The 17,752-nt window shown below is 54.6% G+C and overlaps 9 protein-coding genes across 9 annotated transcripts; 3 read left to right on the forward strand and 6 right to left on the reverse strand.

Annotated features, from left to right (window-relative positions):
• Positions 1-1,242: 1,242 nt before the first annotated feature.
• On the forward strand, positions 1,243-2,152 carry CCOS01_02453 (uncharacterized protein; the record flags this gene model as incomplete). Its single annotated transcript, XM_060450643.1, has 2 exons — positions 1,243-1,366; positions 1,449-2,152. 2 exons carry the CDS (start codon positions 1,243-1,245, stop codon positions 2,150-2,152), a joined length of 828 nt encoding a protein of 275 aa, XP_060319293.1.
• Positions 2,153-2,432: 280 nt separating this feature from the next.
• On the reverse strand, positions 2,433-3,942 carry CCOS01_02454 (uncharacterized protein; the record flags this gene model as incomplete). Its single annotated transcript, XM_060450644.1, has 2 exons — positions 2,433-3,279; positions 3,347-3,942. 2 exons carry the CDS (start codon positions 3,940-3,942, stop codon positions 2,433-2,435), a joined length of 1,443 nt encoding a protein of 480 aa, XP_060319294.1.
• Positions 3,943-4,597: 655 nt separating this feature from the next.
• On the forward strand, positions 4,598-6,315 carry CCOS01_02455 (uncharacterized protein; the record flags this gene model as incomplete). The annotated part of the gene is made up of 4 exons (XM_060450645.1): positions 4,598-4,783; positions 4,846-5,115; positions 5,176-5,380; positions 5,441-6,315. The coding sequence occupies 4 exons, from the start codon at positions 4,598-4,600 to the stop codon at positions 6,313-6,315; spliced, it is 1,536 nt and encodes a 511-aa protein (XP_060319295.1).
• Positions 6,316-6,566: 251 nt separating this feature from the next.
• CCOS01_02456 (uncharacterized protein) lies at positions 6,567-8,558 on the reverse strand (the record flags this gene model as incomplete). The annotated part of the gene is made up of 7 exons (XM_060450646.1): positions 6,567-7,225; positions 7,287-7,529; positions 7,579-7,653; positions 7,704-8,067; positions 8,136-8,302; positions 8,372-8,405; positions 8,487-8,558. The coding sequence occupies 7 exons, from the start codon at positions 8,556-8,558 to the stop codon at positions 6,567-6,569; spliced, it is 1,614 nt and encodes a 537-aa protein (XP_060319296.1).
• Positions 8,559-9,418: 860 nt separating this feature from the next.
• Positions 9,419-11,128, forward strand: CCOS01_02457 (peptidyl-prolyl cis-trans isomerase-like 2; the record flags this gene model as incomplete). Its single annotated transcript, XM_060450647.1, has 1 exon — positions 9,419-11,128. One exon carries the CDS (start codon positions 9,419-9,421, stop codon positions 11,126-11,128), a length of 1,710 nt encoding a protein of 569 aa, XP_060319297.1.
• Positions 11,129-11,314: 186 nt separating this feature from the next.
• On the reverse strand, positions 11,315-13,435 carry CCOS01_02458 (uncharacterized protein; the record flags this gene model as incomplete). Its single annotated transcript, XM_060450648.1, has 2 exons — positions 11,315-13,216; positions 13,376-13,435. The coding sequence occupies 2 exons, from the start codon at positions 13,433-13,435 to the stop codon at positions 11,315-11,317; spliced, it is 1,962 nt and encodes a 653-aa protein (XP_060319298.1).
• A 160-nt stretch (positions 13,436-13,595) lies between these two features.
• CCOS01_02459 (uncharacterized protein) lies at positions 13,596-14,204 on the reverse strand (the record flags this gene model as incomplete). The annotated part of the gene is made up of 1 exon (XM_060450649.1): positions 13,596-14,204. One exon carries the CDS (start codon positions 14,202-14,204, stop codon positions 13,596-13,598), a length of 609 nt encoding a protein of 202 aa, XP_060319299.1.
• Positions 14,205-14,778: 574 nt separating this feature from the next.
• On the reverse strand, positions 14,779-15,222 carry CCOS01_02460 (uncharacterized protein; the record flags this gene model as incomplete). Its single annotated transcript, XM_060450650.1, has 2 exons — positions 14,779-14,896; positions 14,948-15,222. 2 exons carry the CDS (start codon positions 15,220-15,222, stop codon positions 14,779-14,781), a joined length of 393 nt encoding a protein of 130 aa, XP_060319300.1.
• Positions 15,223-15,733: 511 nt separating this feature from the next.
• Positions 15,734-17,145, reverse strand: CCOS01_02461 (glucanase B; the record flags this gene model as incomplete). Its single annotated transcript, XM_060450651.1, has 2 exons — positions 15,734-15,797; positions 15,887-17,145. 2 exons carry the CDS (start codon positions 17,143-17,145, stop codon positions 15,734-15,736), a joined length of 1,323 nt encoding a protein of 440 aa, XP_060319301.1.
• Positions 17,146-17,752: the final 607 nt, after the last annotated feature.

Raw genomic sequence — 17,752 nt, forward strand, 5'->3', positions numbered from 1 at the left:
CGCAAGGAGGCAGGTACTGGTAAAAAAAAACAGAGAAAGAGACTGGATCGAAAGACGGTTGGAACATGGCGGCTGGCTGTTGGCTGTTGGCTGTTGGGTAGCCTAGGAACCTGTCTGTCCATTGTCCATTGTGACTCTGTCACGGCCTATCCTCTCGTGCGTCTCTATGAAGTACTTATGCAGATGTGCCTTTCTGTACCCGTATGCAGGTTATTTTTTTCCTGCATTGGATGCCCCAGCCAAAAAATAATGTTTCCAGCCCTCTGTTTGGCTGGATTCCCTTGCTGACTGGTCCGATGCCCTCTTCTCAGCCCGGGCTGTGCTGTGCCACCCCATCTTTCTCAATGCATTGGTGTGTGGCCTAACAGGCTTCGCCCCTGTTCCCTAGGTACCTGCTGCATCGCGTTGCCCTGCATTCCCATTTTTATTGTTATTTTCTTCGTTCATACGGATTACGGCCTTGCCCGTGCCATGATTCCGTCACTACCTTAACGCGCCTTAGCCAAACTCGCACCCTTCGGCCACCACCCAATCTTCCCCTGGAGCTTCGAGGAGACGCTGGGAAATCCCCCCCGACCCCCCTGCCCTCCCCGAGAGTCACTTGCACATTCGGGGGATGGGCCTTGGTTGCTGTGGATCCACCAAACCTAATCAATCGGAGCCCCATCCACGTTCCCTCCTGTTGAACCCGCCCCGAAATCTCTCCTCCCATTCCAGCGCCTTCTTAGTTAGCCTGCCTGCTGGTGCCTCTACTTCCTCCCTCTCCTGGTCGACTCCTCTTTCCTCCCATCCTGATGTGATTTGCTTCCCAGCAGCAATTCAAACGCCCTTTCTCGACGTCCGCCTTTTTTGCTGTTTAATTCGAAACATCGACACTCGCTTGATTCTACCCGCTCGTTTTTGGCCGTTTATTGAAAGAGGAGGAATTCACAAACCAAGCACAATTCTCCCGGGTCCCGAATTACTTGACAAGCCAACGACAACCCCCCAGGTTTTGTTATTACGAATTTACTGCGAAAAAAGGGGTGGCCACGATCGAACACCATCTCCCTCAACCACGACTATTCGATACCGAATATCCAAAGACACCAAGAACGTCCTTCTCGACCGACTGCACTCGCTTTTTAAACCATTTTGGTTAATTTTGAAGGCCTCGACGACGTCCTTCCGCTAGGAACCTCGTCCTCAAATTCAACACACACTCATCAATTTCACCGGGAACCTACCTCCTCCCACATCGAAATGAAGGCCGTTCAGTCTCTCGCTCTCGGCCTTGCCGTCTTCACTCCTCTGGCCTCCGCCTGGCCCAAGTGGCTTCCAGATGTCGATGCCCTGGTTGTGCGGCAAAACGATCAATCCTCAACCGGTATGTCGTGCCACGTTTCCCCCGGGATCTTCCCGTCGTCACATTGTGTTTGTGAACCTCCATAGCTAACTTTACTCACCAGCTGCCGCAACTCAGACCGCGACTGCTCAGACTGGCGCCACAGCAACAGGAACGGCACAGGCGACAAACACCGGCGGCGCGAAGACCACCAACCTCAACACCGCAAAGCTTCCCACAGGCACTGAGACGGGCACTGGCACCAAGACAGGCACCAGCAAGTCCAAGGCGACCTCTTTCGATGACACAGATCCGGCTGGTGGCATTACCATGGTCACGCCAGCGGCCACGGCTCAGTCTATCAACCTTTACAAAATAGGAGACTTTGTCACCTGGGGATGGAACTACACAAACCTTCAAGCCTCTCCTACGGCCATCGATGTCCTTGTTTCGTGCTCATCCATGGCTCAGACCTGGACATTGACACAGAACATGACCTTTGCTCAGCCCGCCTCCTTCACCTGGGATTCGAGCGTGCAGGCGACCGACCCCTCAGCGCCGTTGCGAAACGACGAATACACTCTTGTCATCTACGACGCGGAATCGAGCGTCAGTGCTACCGCTCAGCCTGGCTACCTTGGTGTTTATTCCAGCTTCAAGTTTGGCATGTACAAGGCTCAAGAATACAAGCCCCTGAACGAGTGGAACTGCGCAACGTGCTCTGCTGCGTCTGGTCTCGACAGCAAGGCTCTCAGCATGGCTGTCGGTATGAGCGTTCTCACGGTGGCCAGTTTCACATGGTTTGTGGCGGGAGTGGGCATGTTTTAACGACGTGTTCAATAATGACCAAAAATTTTCATCTGTAATTTTTGAATATCTAGTTGCTTTGGGGGGCCTAACAAGAGCGAGGAACAAGAGTCCAGCGGTAATCATTTACGGTAGTCATTTCTACACAACACCAAGGGCGGCGTTACGTGTCAAAGCATGGTCGGGCAAAATATGACTCCGCATATAGGTAAACTCAAGACGTTTATGAGTGTTATCTTGATATATAGCTTAATTGATGATACTGGCTGATACATGGCCGTATGAACTATCAACTCTTCTCTTACACCATCCTGAGTGAGAATCCACCGCCTTTCTCTTCCTTGTCTCTGCCCTGGAAGATGCCGCTAAAGTCGACATCACCCAGATCTGCTGCATTCTGCCCGCGGACGGGAGCATTCGGTTCATGTCTTCGCCTCTTCTCCTGGCCAGCTTTGCTGGGGAACGTTGGAAACATGCCCTCCTTCTTGGGCTTCGGATCCTCCCTAAAATATTTGTGCTCCAGCATCTCCTTGGCCGACGGCCTCGAATCCGGGTTCAACGAAAGCAGGTCGTTGAGCAACTTACATCCGGCATTCGTCAGTGTGGTAAACTTGGTCCGAATCATGGACCCTGTGACATTGGGCGTCTTAGGAAATCGCAGAGACCGCGCGTTGGGCAGGCTCCTGAACGAGGGCCACTTCTCCTGCGTCGGCACGCCGCAGAGCTCAAAAATCTTGGTCACCTGGTCGACCTCGTTGGTGCCTTGCAACAGCGGCTCCCGCGTCAGGAGCTCGCCAAAGATGCAGCCCACGCTCCATATATCGACGGCCTTGCCGTAGGCCTTCGCGCCGAGAAGCAGCTCGGGCGAGCGATACCACAGCGTCACGACGAGCTGGGTCAGCTTCGGGGCCGGGTCGCCGACGTACCGTGCCATGCCAAAGTCTGCTATCTTGAGCTGGCCGCGGTTGTTGAGGAGGAGGTTCGAGGTTTTGAGGTCGCGGTGGAGGATCCAGTTGTCGTGGAGGTAGGCGACGCCGGCGGTTAGTTGCCGGAGGAGGGTTTTGACTTCGGAGAGGAGGAAGGGTTCGGGCATGTCTTCTAGGATGCTCTTAAGGTCGTGTTCGACGAACTCTAGTACTAGGAAGATACTACAAACTCTGTTGTTAGCGTTGCCACCACTAAGAAAGCAGGCTGATAGATGTATAGGTTTCGTACTTTTCAATCTTTGAGGTGTCGTCCCCCACAACAACCTCCTCAAGGTTGACGATATTGCGATGGCTGCAGTCTCGCAGGATCTGTATCTCTCGCAGCCCCGTCACAGGCAGCCCGTTGCGATCACTTGGTTCGATCTTCAACCTCTTGAGCGCAACGACCTTGCCACTAGAAGCTTCCTTGGCCCGCGATACCCAGCCGTATGTGCCTTCCTCGATATCGTTGAGCTTGTCGTAGTTCTCCACGCTCCGGCACTTGCCCCAGTGGCCGACGGGGAAGCGCATGAGCTTCGCCGCGCCCTCTTTTGCATCTGGTGGCGCACCGTTGTCGCCATTGGCTGTTGTTGTCCCGTCTTCTGCGTCGGGCGTGAACTTGCGCCGTTTCGCTGGCCGTGTGCTGTCGTTGACGTCGCCGTCGTTCTCAGTTCCATTGCTGCTCTTCGCCGCCCTCGCCTGCTGCGCCAATCGTTCCGCCTCGGCGGCTTTGCGCGCCTTTTCGGCTTTCAAACGTTTCTTGTCCCCCTTTTCTCGCTTTAGTTTTGCATCCAAGGCTGCGTCCTCTGCGCTGTCTGCCCACCTCGACTTGGCGTTGCTCGCCATGGTCGGCGGCGAGGGTGGTTGTGGATTTGGGCGCAACAGACGGGAAAGCCTCTTGTTAACTAAGAAAGCATGTGATGTAGGTGAGTCTCCAATCTTCGTCTCGAGAGGGGTTGTCGGGAGGGGACTCGTGTGTGGCAGTTTCGTCGTAGTTTAAGCCACTTGGAAATAGCCTACGACTTGCAATCGCGCTGCCGTTCAGGTGGTGCAGTGAAGCAGGGATCAGGCGCGGCGACTCGGCGGCTACCATGCTCCGACTTTGTCCCATTCTTTTGTTTTTTCTCGGGGACCCGGCGGCGGGAGCTCATGCAAGTCACAACCAGAGCTAGGTGGGTAGCGTCCCGGAATTGCAGGCTTCCCTTATCTTATCGTACCCCAAAAGTTTGGTTTGACAAAGCTCCAGAAGCTGCTCCTTGCTTGTCACTGGAAACTCTCACGACGCGCAGCCGTAAACGAACCGGACGAAGCGAACGTCGTAGGTACAAGGCTACCTGCCTCACCCGAAACGAGAAACCCCTCCTCGAATTGCAGTTCCACATGCACATGTGCTACTAAGGGCTCCTCTCTTTCTTGAGGAATCCCGCGATGATCCCGACAGCTCGTTGAAGCCCAGAAATTTACTCGAAGTAGCAAAGAGAACCTGTGGAAATACGCAAAGATGCAGCGACTATCTCGTCAAAGAATTTTGTTGGATGGCCTTCGTGGCGCTACCATATCCCGCGCCGTGCAGCGGACCAGCGCAGCGCATGCTTCCAGATGCTTTTCAAGCACGGTCTCAAGGCGGGATGGAGAGGAGAGGAAATGGTCCACGCCTTTGGCAAAGCAACTGGCTGAGGCTATCTCGGTACTACACCTGCGCTCTTCCTTAACGTTGATTGCATTCCTCTAATGTTGTTCATGTCATAGATGACCGGCCCCGTACCTCTCGCGAGCTATATGCGCATGTGTCTGACCGGTGACATTGACGGATACTATACGGGTTTGGCCGAAGAGAACAGAGACCAGTTCGGCTTGAAGGGAGACTTTGTTACGTCGCCCGAGATTTCCCAGATATTCGGCGAACTGATTGGCATCTGGTTCGTTGCGGAGTGGTTGAGCCAGGGCAAGCCTAGTAAGGGCGTCGAGCTCATGGAGGTCGGTCCCGGGCGTGGCACTCTAATGGACGACATGCTTCGTGTAAGTGGAATTGAGTTGCCTGGGGCAAGTGAACGTTGACGACTGACATTCCGTATATAGACTGTGCAGAACTTCAAGGGTTTTGCGCAGAGCATCGACGCCATCTACATGGTTGAGGCCAGCCCTCAGCTCCGAGAGGCACAGAAGAACCTCCTTTGCGGTCCTGACGCGCCCATGACCGAATCCAAAGTCGGCTATCACAGCGTTTGCAAGCGGACCAACTTACCCATTGTCTGGACCGAGACCATTAAGTCTATCCCTCAAAGTAAGCACCATGAATCCGTTGCGGCTTCGGGAGGACTCGAAAGGCTGATACCATCTCCAGGCCCCGAGAAGATGCCCCTGATTGTGGCACATGAGTTCTTCGATGCGCTCCCCATCCACGCCTTCCAAGCCGTCACCGTCCCCCCTTCCCCGCCCAAAGAGCCCATACCAGGACAACCTGCCCCGAGAACCCCCCCTCCTCGTGAACCTGAAGGACCCAAGATCGAATGGCGCGAGATGCTCGTCTCGCCGACACCGCCAGACGCCACCCACGCGACCATGAACATACCGAAATCAGAACAGGGCGACCCGATCCCCGATTTCCAAATGACGCTCGCCACAGGCCCAACCCGCCACTCGCGTTACGTCCCCGAGACTTCATCCCGCTACCGCCGTCTGAAAGCCACCGTCCCGGACGCCGTAGCCGAGATCTGCCCCGACGCTTCCATCTACGCCGCCGACTTTGCCAGCCGCATCGGTGGCTCAAAGCAGCATCCCAAAGCCCGGCCCTCTGGTGCGGCACTGATCCTGGATTACGGCACGTCCGACACCGTCCCCATCAACTCTCTGAGAGGCATCCGCCGTCACCGCCGCGTCAGTCCCTTCTCGGAACCCGGTCTCGTCGACCTGAGCGCCGACGTCGACTTCACCGCCATCGCTGAGGCAGCGATGGTCGCGAGTGAGGGTGTTGAGGTCCACGGACCGGTCGACCAGGGCGCATTTCTGGGTCAGATGGGCATCAAAGAGCGTGCCGAGGTGTTGATAAAGCAAGTCAAAGCCAATGCGGCCGCTGACAAGGCGCAGGCCATCGAGGGTGCATGGAAGCGTCTTGTGGACCGTGGCCCCGGCGGGATGGGTAAGGTCTACAAGGCCATGGCCATCTTGCCTGAGAACGACGGAAAGAGGCGTCCTGTCGGCTTTGGCGGCGACGTGTAAGACTTGTCGTGTACTTTTAGTTTAGGAACCACCTGTAAAATAATACCAAACGAGAGCAGACTCGAGAGCATTATTTGCGATCATATAATTGACAATGGGGTACCCCCGACCTCTACATGACAATGAATCTTCTCTCCTGAATGACGGAAACCGAGTATACTGCGCCAACGCCGCCCTTGAAGTGCATACTTTACACTGCAGTTACGCAATTGCTACTTTTTCCGATGCCCGGAACCCAAAATGCCCACCGTCTATTTCTTGCTTACAAGCTTGGCGTCTTCCTCATCAGAATCATCCGAGAACCTGTCGCCATCTTCTCCCACTGCGAAGATGGTCTCTCCATCCAAAGACTCGCGAGGGATGTGTCTTTGTGGCTGCGCTTGGGGCATGCTCGCCGGTGCGGCCGAGGAGCCACCGTGGCCAGGAGTGGATGATGGAGCAGTGGTGTTGTTCTTGCCCAGTTGGGCTTCCTCGTCGTCATCGTCCGAGTCAATGCCGCCAATATCAGCCATCGTGAACGTGCCATCATCGTCTTGTGCAATTTCGTCACTCATGGCGAAGCGTCGGTTGTTCGCCGTCGGTCTCCAGACGTAGGCAATGAATGCCACATCGGCGAAGTAGACAAGATTCAGCCAGCCATCGAGAACGAACCACCGCGACTTCCAGTGGAAGGGAACGTAGTCGGGGTCGCTGACTGATGCGAAGCTGAAGCTGTTGAAGAAGAAAAAGCCGAAGATGACAAAAATACTGATCAGGATACACCACCATAGCTTCTTGTACATGGCTTCCTTTGCATGCTGCTTGCGCTCACGCAGGTCCTTGAGCGTGAAGTTCAGGGAGTTTAGCGTCCAGATGTAGAATCCGGTGAGTGTACCTGCAAGAGGGAGGACGATGAGAAGCACGAAGGGACCTATGGTGTATTAGTCTACAACGGTCTGGGTAGCTTGAGTAATGAGGATATAACGGCTTACCAGCAGCGTCTGGGGTAATCAGCAAGCTGGTGATCGCATACACGAGCCCGAAGACAAAGTGGGCAATCGCAAGCCAGCGTACCCAGATCATCGTTCGTCCAAGCGTGTGTTTGACTACACCATATCCCATGCAGACAATGAGCAACAAAAAGAAAGAGAACGAGTTGCGAGCGGCGTTCAAAATGGCTACTATTACTAGTAACACCTTGGAGCCGATATTCGCACCATTTCGGTTGAGGTAGTCTGTCTTAGGTCAATTTAATTTCTTGCAACTGAAAAAAGGGAACCTTACCATAGAAGCCCCATGTCAAGAGCATCTCCACAACAAGGAAGATGATGATGGCCGTAATGTAGTTCTGAACCGGTACTGCGATTGTGATTAGATGGGCAACAACTGCATTGAACCTTTCGACTTACGAATATCATGGCGGTGCTGGTAGTACAAAAAGCCCCAGAATACGGCAACTAAGGCATAGAGAATAGTGATTCCTCCGTAGAAGGGTAGCTTCGGAATTTGAGTCGCGGGCAGCTCGCCATAGGCATTACGGAACTCCACGACAGCGGTGAACTCGCCCGCGGTGAACTTATCGGTCAGGACGCAGTAATAGCCCGTCTTCTTGATCATGTATTTGGTGCTCTGGGGTTCCTTGAGGTGGATGGCTTTCGTTTCGATGATGTTCTTCGACTTCGTCGTGGCTTCCTTATCGATGATGAACTTGCCAATATCCGTCTCGTTGCAGTAGTTCTTCTGAACAAATGCTTCCTGGCAAATGCCGATTTTCTGGTTGAAACGGAGTGTCAGCCACCCATTACAATTGGTCTCGGGCTTGTCGAACGAGTGTATCTTACATTCTCTGCATCTGGAGTCTCACGAACGCCAATCAAGTCCTCGTCTTTCCACTCGAAGATGACCAAGCTCACGGTAGGATCCTGGTCCGCTGGCGCTTCCTTCGGGATGAACATGACGTTGATGTAAGGGTCGACAGGTCCGCCCCAGGCACTGCGGCTATACATGCCTGCGTTATACCATTATCAGTATCGTGTCGTGCATAGTAACTACGCTCTCCAGCCACTGTGGAAATTACCTGAGCATCTCTGTCTGTTCTCGTCCGTTTGGTCCTATGGCAGCGAGGTCAAATTAGCTTCTGATAGCACCGGGCTAGGTATGTCGCAATCATTGCTTCAAGATAGGAGTCTTACCATTTTCACCTCCAGAGCATTAGCCGCCCAGAGGGACATGCCCAGGACGGAGGCATAGAGCCAGGCCTTCATCTTGAGGACAGGTACCGTAGGCCGGAAGATTGCGACGGAGAGTAGGTATTTAAGGTTTGGTAGACTAGAAGTCGAGGGGAAGCGATCGCTGCGTGATGCTCGCCTTGGGTGTCAAGCTCCAGCCAGCTCTATCTACGACGATGTTACTGAGACGATGGTCGCATGTAGCATGCCGAACCGAAAGAGGGCATGCGACTTGGGTACGGTTGGATAATGGCGCTGAGAGATCGTGAAATTCAGCAAATCCGGCCAATTCGGATACGTTGCACGGAGGCGGTGTTGAAGGGAGCTTGTAGCAGATGGAAGTCTGTCAGTGCCAGCCTGGCAGACAGGAACCGGACCTTGCGCGAAACTTGCAGCGTGAGGGAGGTGCGTGCCAAGCTCCGAGGTACCTACGTACGCTTACTACTGGAACTTCCAACACTCGGAGAGTTTCATTGGTCAGTACGCCAGGGAACACTGCGCTACTGGTTTCTACGCAGAGCTACTAGTCGAAACATGGGTACCTTTCAACGTGTTTGGGGGCAGATATCCCTAACGAAGGTAGCATAGGTATCCGAAGGTAAGGGAGCCTCCCGGTAAGGTAGGGAGGACAGCTTGCCTCAGCTCCATACATGGAAGGTACAAAGTGCCACTGCACGGCAGCCACCCTTTCAGGATGCCGCTAAGGTAGTCGCCCCTCCTGCATAATTACTAGTGAAGATTCCTATCGCATTTCCTGGCTCAGATTCAACTTCTGCAATTATTGTATGGCGCGGCTACAACGAAACACCCACGTCTTTCACATCGCGGTCCCGCCATCATAACCCTGTCAGCCTCGTTCAACAGCGCCTAAGGACCGATTCCCGTTAACGGCGACAATGGGCAAAAACACAGACAAGCTCTACATCACCCATTCTGAGTGGTCATCATCGGATGCCTACTCTGCCAGCGCCGGCGCTAATGTCAATTCGCGGTCGCGAGGCTCCTTTCGCCGTTTGCCCTTCAACTTTTGTGCCGCTAGCCTCCAGCCCTTCAAGAATCCAGTCTGCACCAAGGATGGTACTATCTTCGACGTCGAAATCATCAGCTCGTGGTTGGACAAGCACAACACAAATCCTGTCAATGGCGAGCCGTTGAACGCCAAAGACCTGATCAAGCTGAACTTTTCAAGGAACGCCGAAACCGACTCGAGGAGCGCAGGCTTAAGCGATGGCCAAGGCGATCTGATCGATCCCGTCACCTTCAAGGTCTTCACTGACAACACTCACATCGTTGCGATTCGACATGGAACATATGCAAACGTCTTTGCCTGGGAGACCGTCGAACGAATGAATATCAAGGCGAAGAACTGGCAGGATCTTGTTGACGACGAAAAGTTCACAAGAGCGGATATCATTACCTTGCAGGACCCCCAGAACGCTGCTAGCAGAGACTTGAGCCAGTTCAAATACCTCAAGGATGGCGAAGATGCTATCCTGAGCAAAGAGCAAGAAGAGGAGCGGAAGAATGGCAATGTCAACATTGATGCGCTGGGCAGGATTGGTGACAAGGTCCTGCGCGCAAAAGAGGCTGTCGAGAAAGCGAGGAAGGAACGCGATGGAGGCGCCGACGTCAACCGCTCTTCAGGTGCCGTTGTGAAGGCGACATCTGCAGCCCAAAGGAAATCCATGGTAACGGAGAAGAAGATCCCGTCAAATGCTGCGGTCTACACCAACGGCAGAGCTGCCGCCAGTTTCACCAGCACAGGCCTCACGCCCGAGACGAGTGGCGAGAGGGCACTCTTGACTGACGAAGAGTACATGCTCAAGCCGAAACGGGTCAAGATCAAAGGATATGTCCGCATAGAGACAAACTTGGGCGACCTCAATATCGAACTGTATCCGGAATACGCACCTCGCGCGGTATGGAACTTTACGAGATTGGCCCAGAAGGGCTATTATAAGGGTGTCACCTTCCACCGAAACATCAGAAACTTCATGCTCCAGGGAGGCGATCCTTCAGGCACAGGCAAGGGCGGCACCAGCATCTGGGGAAAGAACTTTGAAGACGAGTTCGACGGGCCTTTGACGCATGATGCTCGCGGCGTTCTTAGCATGGCAAACAAAGGCAAGAATACCAACTCAAGCCAGTTCTTCATCATCTATCGGCCAACGAAGCACCTGGACAACAAGCATACTGTATTTGGCAAGGTCGTTGGTGGGCTCGACGTGCTTTCCAAAATGGAAGACGTTCCCACCGACGGGTCCGACAGACCTTTGAACAAGATTGTCATAAAAGACGTGGTGGTCTATCTGGATCCGTTCCAAGAGTTCCTCAAGGAAAAGAGCGAGATCGAGAATCTGGAAAAGAAGAGGCAGGCAATAGCCTTGAGTGGAGGTACCGAAGACGACAAGACAACGTGGACGGGCAAGCGGATCCGAGCCGACGGCACTGTGGACAGTGGGAGTGCCGGAGCTGGCGTGGGCAAATACCTGAAGTCGCAGGGCTCCGCTGCTGCAGATACGGGGGCGGCCGACTTGGATACTTGGGAAGAACCGGCCAAGAAGAAGTTCAAAAGTGGCGGATTCGGCAATTTCGATAACTGGTGAGACATCGTGGCCGATTTAACGCTGATATAGTTGAAGGCTATGGGACGAAGAAAAGACATGATACCCCTTTTGACCATCATACTGCGCATCCAAAGCTACTTGGATCTTCTGCGCACCATCTATGTATATGTCTATTGATACAAAGGCAGCAAGCGATTCAACCACGCCTCACTAAGCTCTCCAGATCTAAACGATCAAGTCGGACGGTATATGTGTCTGTGGCATCCGATTCCAGGATACATCAGACCACGGAATATACACCTCCTTGTCCCGAACCATGAGTGCCACTCCATGAGCTTGCATCAACCCCGACTCTTCGAGTATCGCTTTCAGTCGGTCGACGACAAAGTCTTTGACTTCTTGCGTACAACACGATGAAACTCCAACCAAGTACAGCGGCCACACAATCGTGTTGCTTGCGGAAGCAAGGGTCATGAACCGCTCGGCATCGTTGCTGCGGCCCTTCGCGTAGGTTGGGTCTTGCAGAGTTGGGCCATTGAAAGACCTCGGGCCTGGCGGCGTTTCAGCCACGGACGACGGCGAAGACGACGATGCAGAAATCGAAGGAGATCGCACAATTCGAGACGGAGACTTCGTTACTGGTACAATGGCTGACGGTGAGCCGCCGCCGCCGCCTCCAAACAGAGCGTCTCTAAAATTGACAACGCCGAAATGTTGAGGAATGCTGGCCAACACAGTTTCGCAAAGTTTCTCCAACAATTCGACAGACTTTGCCAGCTGTAATTTTGCCTCGTACGGCCAGAGCATAATGTGTTGACCTTGAAAGCATTTGAAAAGCTCTCCGAGGATGGTCTCGTGTACCATCATTCTTATCGATCGGACGCCGTTCCAAGTCGCAGCCAGCCCCAGCGTGGCGTATACATCACAGCGGTGACCATCGAAAACGGATGGGTGTGATGTCGCAAGCCTCACAGATCTGTATCTCCACGTTTCAGGCAAATCGGCAATGACATCGGCAAAGTCTTGATCGACGCTGGACAGTTGGTTGATGATATCGGCCGTTTGGTTAAGTTTCCCGCTGTTAATGTCGTACCGCAGCTGCATGACCTTATATATGGGACCAGATAATCGCCAGCCAGGGTCAGTTCCCCCCGAAAGCATACCCAGCTGGTTCCGGAGGTCGATGAGAGACTGCGGCATGGGCATGTCTCTTTGCATACAGTTGATGAGGACGATCTGTGTCAGCATCATGAACATTCGTGCCCCCGCTCTAGTTGTGAACTGGCCGAGGCCTCGCATCTTGGCTAGAGCAGAGGCACCGTTGAGATGGTTTTGCCATGCTCTCACTGTCTGGTTGGTACGACCGCTCAACATTTCGTAGGTCCCCAACACGAGAATGGACAACATGGTGGTGTCCTTGACGGCTTCAACTGGGTCCCTCAGAGCATCATTTGTCATTTTGAGAGCGGCGCCGTAGCTCCGACGCGACCAGTCCATCATTTCTGCACACATTGTCAGGTGCGAAAGGCCTGCCAAGCCCACAGCAGCTATACTAGCCATCACGCCGTCCGCCTGTCGACTGGGCAGCATGCTGGCGGGGCGCCAGATATCAAAGATGAAGTCATAATTTTGATGGCAGGCATTCTCGTCCATGGAGACATAGCGAGAAAAGAAAAAGGCCGTGCCACGTTCCTGATATGAGGGCGACAAAGAGTACAGAGGCCTTGCGCGTGGTGCCATTGACCAAGGCTCGTCTTCGTCGTCATCGCTATCGGAGGAGGAGGATGACCATTGGATCTGCCGCGGCCGATGCCTAATAGTCATATTCTGCATCGTGGTTTCCATGGGACGAGGTGGATATTGGCGCCGAACGCTAGGTCTCACGGCCGTTCCAGGAGGACTCGGATCGGAGCTGTCGTGGTCGGTGCTTGCTATTACATTTTCGGAGGACGATCCGGCACTCGAGGCCTGTGCATTCTTTAATCGACCCCTTGCCTTCGTTTTGGCAGCTTTTTTGATGACGTGTGAACTCTCATCTCGGAACATGAGGTCGACGAGGTTTCGGTAGCCAGGACATTGTTGCTGTCGCTTCTCACACTGGCCACAGCCGGGCTCCTTTTGATCACACTGTTGGCATCGTCATTAGCCTAAAGTCAGAAGCCTCTCCCGCCGTCCGAGAAGACGTTGCCTCCCCGCCGACGTGCAAGAAACTTTTGGCAATCAACGACGAGAGCAGACCTAGCTGCACGAGTTGCGAGATGTCTACAACAAGGATAGGGAACTTACCCTGATCTTGCGCTCACGACAGTTGGAACAGCCTTTCGACGGCTTACCGCAGTAGACCATGCTGGAGACGCGGATATCTCTCCCAGAGCAGCCAAGAGGACCAGAAGAAAAAGATACAACTAAAAAAAGCCACGATGCGAAGTTGACAAAGGGCCAGTGTTGGGTTAAGAGCTGAGTAATGAGATGGATCGCTTCATGTGGGTGCCATGATCGGATCAGATCATGACACTGGATCTACTCCGTTATGCAATGGCGATCGAAGCGGGGAGGTGCGAGGCCAAGACGACTGGGCAGAAGATTTAATTTGGGGAGCAAACCGCGGGCAGCCCGATGGAAGAGGGGAGGGCAAAAAAAAAACAAGACGGTCACATCCTCTCAACGGGAGAATCCTCCCTGGTCCTTGGGGGGGTCGAGAATGTGAGATGACGGACTGCGGCGGCGAGGAGGGGTGGCAGGTTGCCTTAATGTGGTCGATGAGGAGGGACAACAGCTGCAGTCTGCAATTGGACGTTGAACGTGTGAGTGGCACACGCTCGCACGCCTCGTTGTGTGCCTGAACCTGTGAAGGTATCCGTACGGCGAGCCGCGAAAGGGTCTGGACGACTGAAGGATGAGTGTAGAGAGGAGATGTGGGGGAGTGAGGAGACAGAGAGTTGAGGAAAGTGAGTGAGATTGGAGAGTGAGAGTGAGAGTGAGCCTGAGCCTGGCCTCCTTCTCCCTCCCGTCTCCTGTAAGGACGGGGAGACGACCTGAGAGCGGGATGTGTGTGCGTTATCGCCTTAGTCGCCTCTTCTTCGCGGCACCGGCACGCCGCACCAGCAGCTGTCATCTTTTGGTTTGCAGCAGGCCAACAGTAGAAGCACCTCACTTTCCGCGGGTTGCACTGTTGCGCATCGTCTTTTTGGCCGCGTCTAGGCCCTTTCGGAACAAACGACCGACCGGGGGCTTCGCGGGACTGGAACCCCTCGGAGGAGCTACTGCAGTGACGGACAGTTCGTGAGCGCCGAACTGGGGCCTCCTGGGGGTCTTCTGGAGCCCAGTTAGGTGCCGAGGTTTGATCCATATTGCGTTTTTATTGATCTTGTTCAGACTTTTTGTCACCGGTCCCAACGGTCGAGCAGCAAATTACAAACCATCCGTCCGCGGTCCGGGGTCCTGTTGCCGCCTTTCCGTGTTTCTCGAATCTCTCTCGGGAACAATCCAACGGCCGTCCCCGATCGACCATCGGTCTGCACGTACCCCTTCTATTCCGGCATTATCCTCTATTGTATTACAGTCTCTGTGACTCGTCGTCGTCAACGCCAATTCCAGTCGAGACTTGAACGCGTGGAATGCCCTCAAGGAGAAGAGAGAGCGCATACGTACGAATCTTCGTACGAGTATCCGCATGTCGCCCATGTCACCTACGGGAATGGCTGCAGCTCGCGTGCGGCATGCATCGAATAGGGCTTCCAGCGGAGTTGAGGCCAGGGTTGGAATTGTTTTAGCTCCGCTTTCCCAGCCAAATGCCCAGCCCTTTCTCTACGAAATTAGTACGAATACAGCCTACTGTCGCCGGCTGCATGCTGATTTCTAACGGTCTCTCCCAATCCCGTTCTTCGTTCAATTCCGGTGGGATCCACGAGAAAGAGAGAGACCGAAAGACAGCGGCCTACACCTGCATGACTGGCCCACTCCTTCGCTTCCTTCAAGTTCCCTCTGGGATTCTGCATTCTGCGGTGCCCGCCGAAAGGTGACTGGTCGCTTTCCGGGGCGGCACGCCGTGATCTGGCAATCTGTCGGGTTCGCTTCCCTGTCGCAGCTCCAGAGGGGAAAGGGCTGAATCGAAAGCAAGCCCTGTCAACCATTTTCTTTGCTGTCAGAGGTGTCACCGCAGAAGAGACATGCGGATGCAAACCATCTGCCTACTATTGTGTCTATACTCTGTACCATTGATTGGGTATTCTCGGAGGCCTCGTCACCGGTGACCGGGTCCGAGTCGACCAAACGCTGCGCTTCCTCCCGCTGCATTGGTCTACTACTGTAGAAAAAAGCAACGGGCCCTGAATGTTGTCTAAGACACGGACAGACTATTCGTTCAAGTTTCAACAGCGATTACGCCGCCAGGATTGGTGTTCCCCCATCGAGCCTTAGATGGGCGCCCGAACGTCTGCCATGGCCAGAGACATGCGGAGCATTGCCGCCGGCGACACAAACAAAACAACACAAGTTCTGGTCGGGGCTTTAAGCTCAATATTTGATGAATTGATTAAGAAAGAATGATGATATGTGACATGTGATGGTTACATATGCGCACAACTGTCTGGTATCTACGAATATCCACGCCAAAATGCAATCCAATATCGATCGATCGACCTATTACACCAGGGCTTTCACACGGGCCCACAGCCTCTGCCTCTTGCTCTTGGTATTGCTCCGGCGGCTGCGAATGAGAGGGACGTATTAGACACAATTACAAATTCCTGAGGGGGGAGGGGGGTTTGCATCGAGATACGGATGCCGGCCACTTACAGTTCCTTTTGCGACTGCGCTTCTTCCTTTTGCGGTTGCTTTTCTGACGTTGTTGCAGGAGCAGTTACAGCCTCTTTCGTTGCAACCTCAGTCGGGGCCTCAGCCGCAGCAGCAGTCGTACCATTGCCGCCGCCGATGCCAACGGTGAGAAGCTTCGGGTTGGAGTCGAACAGCGAACCGGACTGGTCCGTGCCGTTTGACGAGCTGACATCGTCGTAGGGGAACGCGTAGCCGCGGCCGTCAGGGCTGACCTCATGACAAATGCGCGAGTAGTGGTTCGTCCGGACGTCCTTGTAGTAGTTGGCTACGCTTTCCCCCTCGGGCTGCCGGTCATTGATGAGCAGTGTCGACCGGTTAAAGGCCGCCGCGATGCGGGCGCCGATGGCCCCCATCTCAGCCTGGTTATTGGGGTACCCGCCAAACGGCCCCGTGCTGCAGCTGAAGATGTCGCGGGCGGCGGGCTGGGCAAAGGAGCCGACGGAGCCGAACGTCAGGAGATTATCGGAGCCCACGCGGCCCTTGACGTCGCCCCATTCGGCCTGCGTGTTGACGGTGAGGTCGGCGGAGCGGTACTTGTCCCACACGGCGTCCACGTAGGGCTGGTAGTACCCGTTGAAGAGGTTTTGGTTCATGACGATACCCGAGTTGGGGCTCAGGGCGCGCAGGTTAGCGGACCCGTCCGCAGTGCGCACGACGAGGTTGCTCCAGCCCGCGCCGTCGGCGGCATCTTGCGCCTTGAGCTTGTCGCAGATGATGTCGAGGGCGTTGCTCGGGAACCCTGGCACGTTGGTGACGGTGCCGGCGTCGTTCTCGAGCGTCAGGGACACGGGGATGCTGACAAAGTCGACGTACGAGATGTTGACGTAGACCTGGAAGCTGTTGAAGGTGAACTCGCAGAATCCCCAGTTGAGGTTGTAGTTGGGGTCCGCCGGGTTGGTCGCCGAGGGCTCCACCACGGCCGGGCCCGGGTTCAGGAAGAACTTGAGCGGGCCGTCCCGAGAGAACCATATGCGGCCGCCGGCGATCTGGGGAATGGTCAGCTTCTTCGTCGACCCCGGCGCGCCGAGCGGGATCGCGGTGTCGGCGCCGACGTCCTGGAGGATGTCCGAGGGCGAGCTCGGGTAGTAGCCGGTGACGCCGTCGGCCTGGAGAAGGAAGACGGCATTGTTGCGGTTGAGGTCCAGGCCGGTTACGTAGGCGTAGGCGTTGGCGGAGCCCGTATTGTTCTGGAGAACGATATCGAGGGTTGATCTCGTCATGGCTTCTTCTCTTACGCCTTGATATGCCGTTGTGTTTTCTGTTCTATGTCTCTTCTCTGGTGGGCCAAAGACTGTCAAGCTGTTTTCCCGACAAAGGATGACGATTCAAGCCTTTTTATTATCCAAGGCGGGATCCCCTCCGGTTCCAAGCTTGATGGGCCTGTACCTTGGAACGTCGACAGGCGCGACTAATACCTCTTAGCTAGGGTGGCCATGTGCAAGTTTTCTTTTGGAGCCCCCTGCCCTCCAACAGGATCTACAGGTGACTATTGGGTGACTCGGAACTGGTTATAAACAGCCCAGTACGGATACGCGACGCGCAAGTGCGATGTGTTGGATTCTCCCTCCCTTTGCTGGCACGGGCTGGATATGACGGAATCGTCGACATGGATATGCGGGACTAGTTCGCCTCTTGACCCCACTAGCAATGGACGTGTTGTCTTGCCCGGTTTTTCATTTGGTGACGAGACGGCTCCACGCTTCGGCCGGCAGACGGTAGACCCCTCATAAGGCTCATCCTCGTGGTCTTGGGTGAGGTGTTATGCCTTAGTTTTCCAGGACTGGTGGAGTGTAAGAAAGCGGCGCAGTTCTTTTTCACGCCCGTCTC

Source organism: Colletotrichum costaricense, assembly GCF_030867565.1.
Source record: "Colletotrichum costaricense strain IMI 309622 chromosome Unknown Scaffold_2.1, whole genome shotgun sequence".
In the NCBI taxonomy this organism is placed as follows: domain Eukaryota; kingdom Fungi; phylum Ascomycota; class Sordariomycetes; order Glomerellales; family Glomerellaceae; genus Colletotrichum; species Colletotrichum costaricense.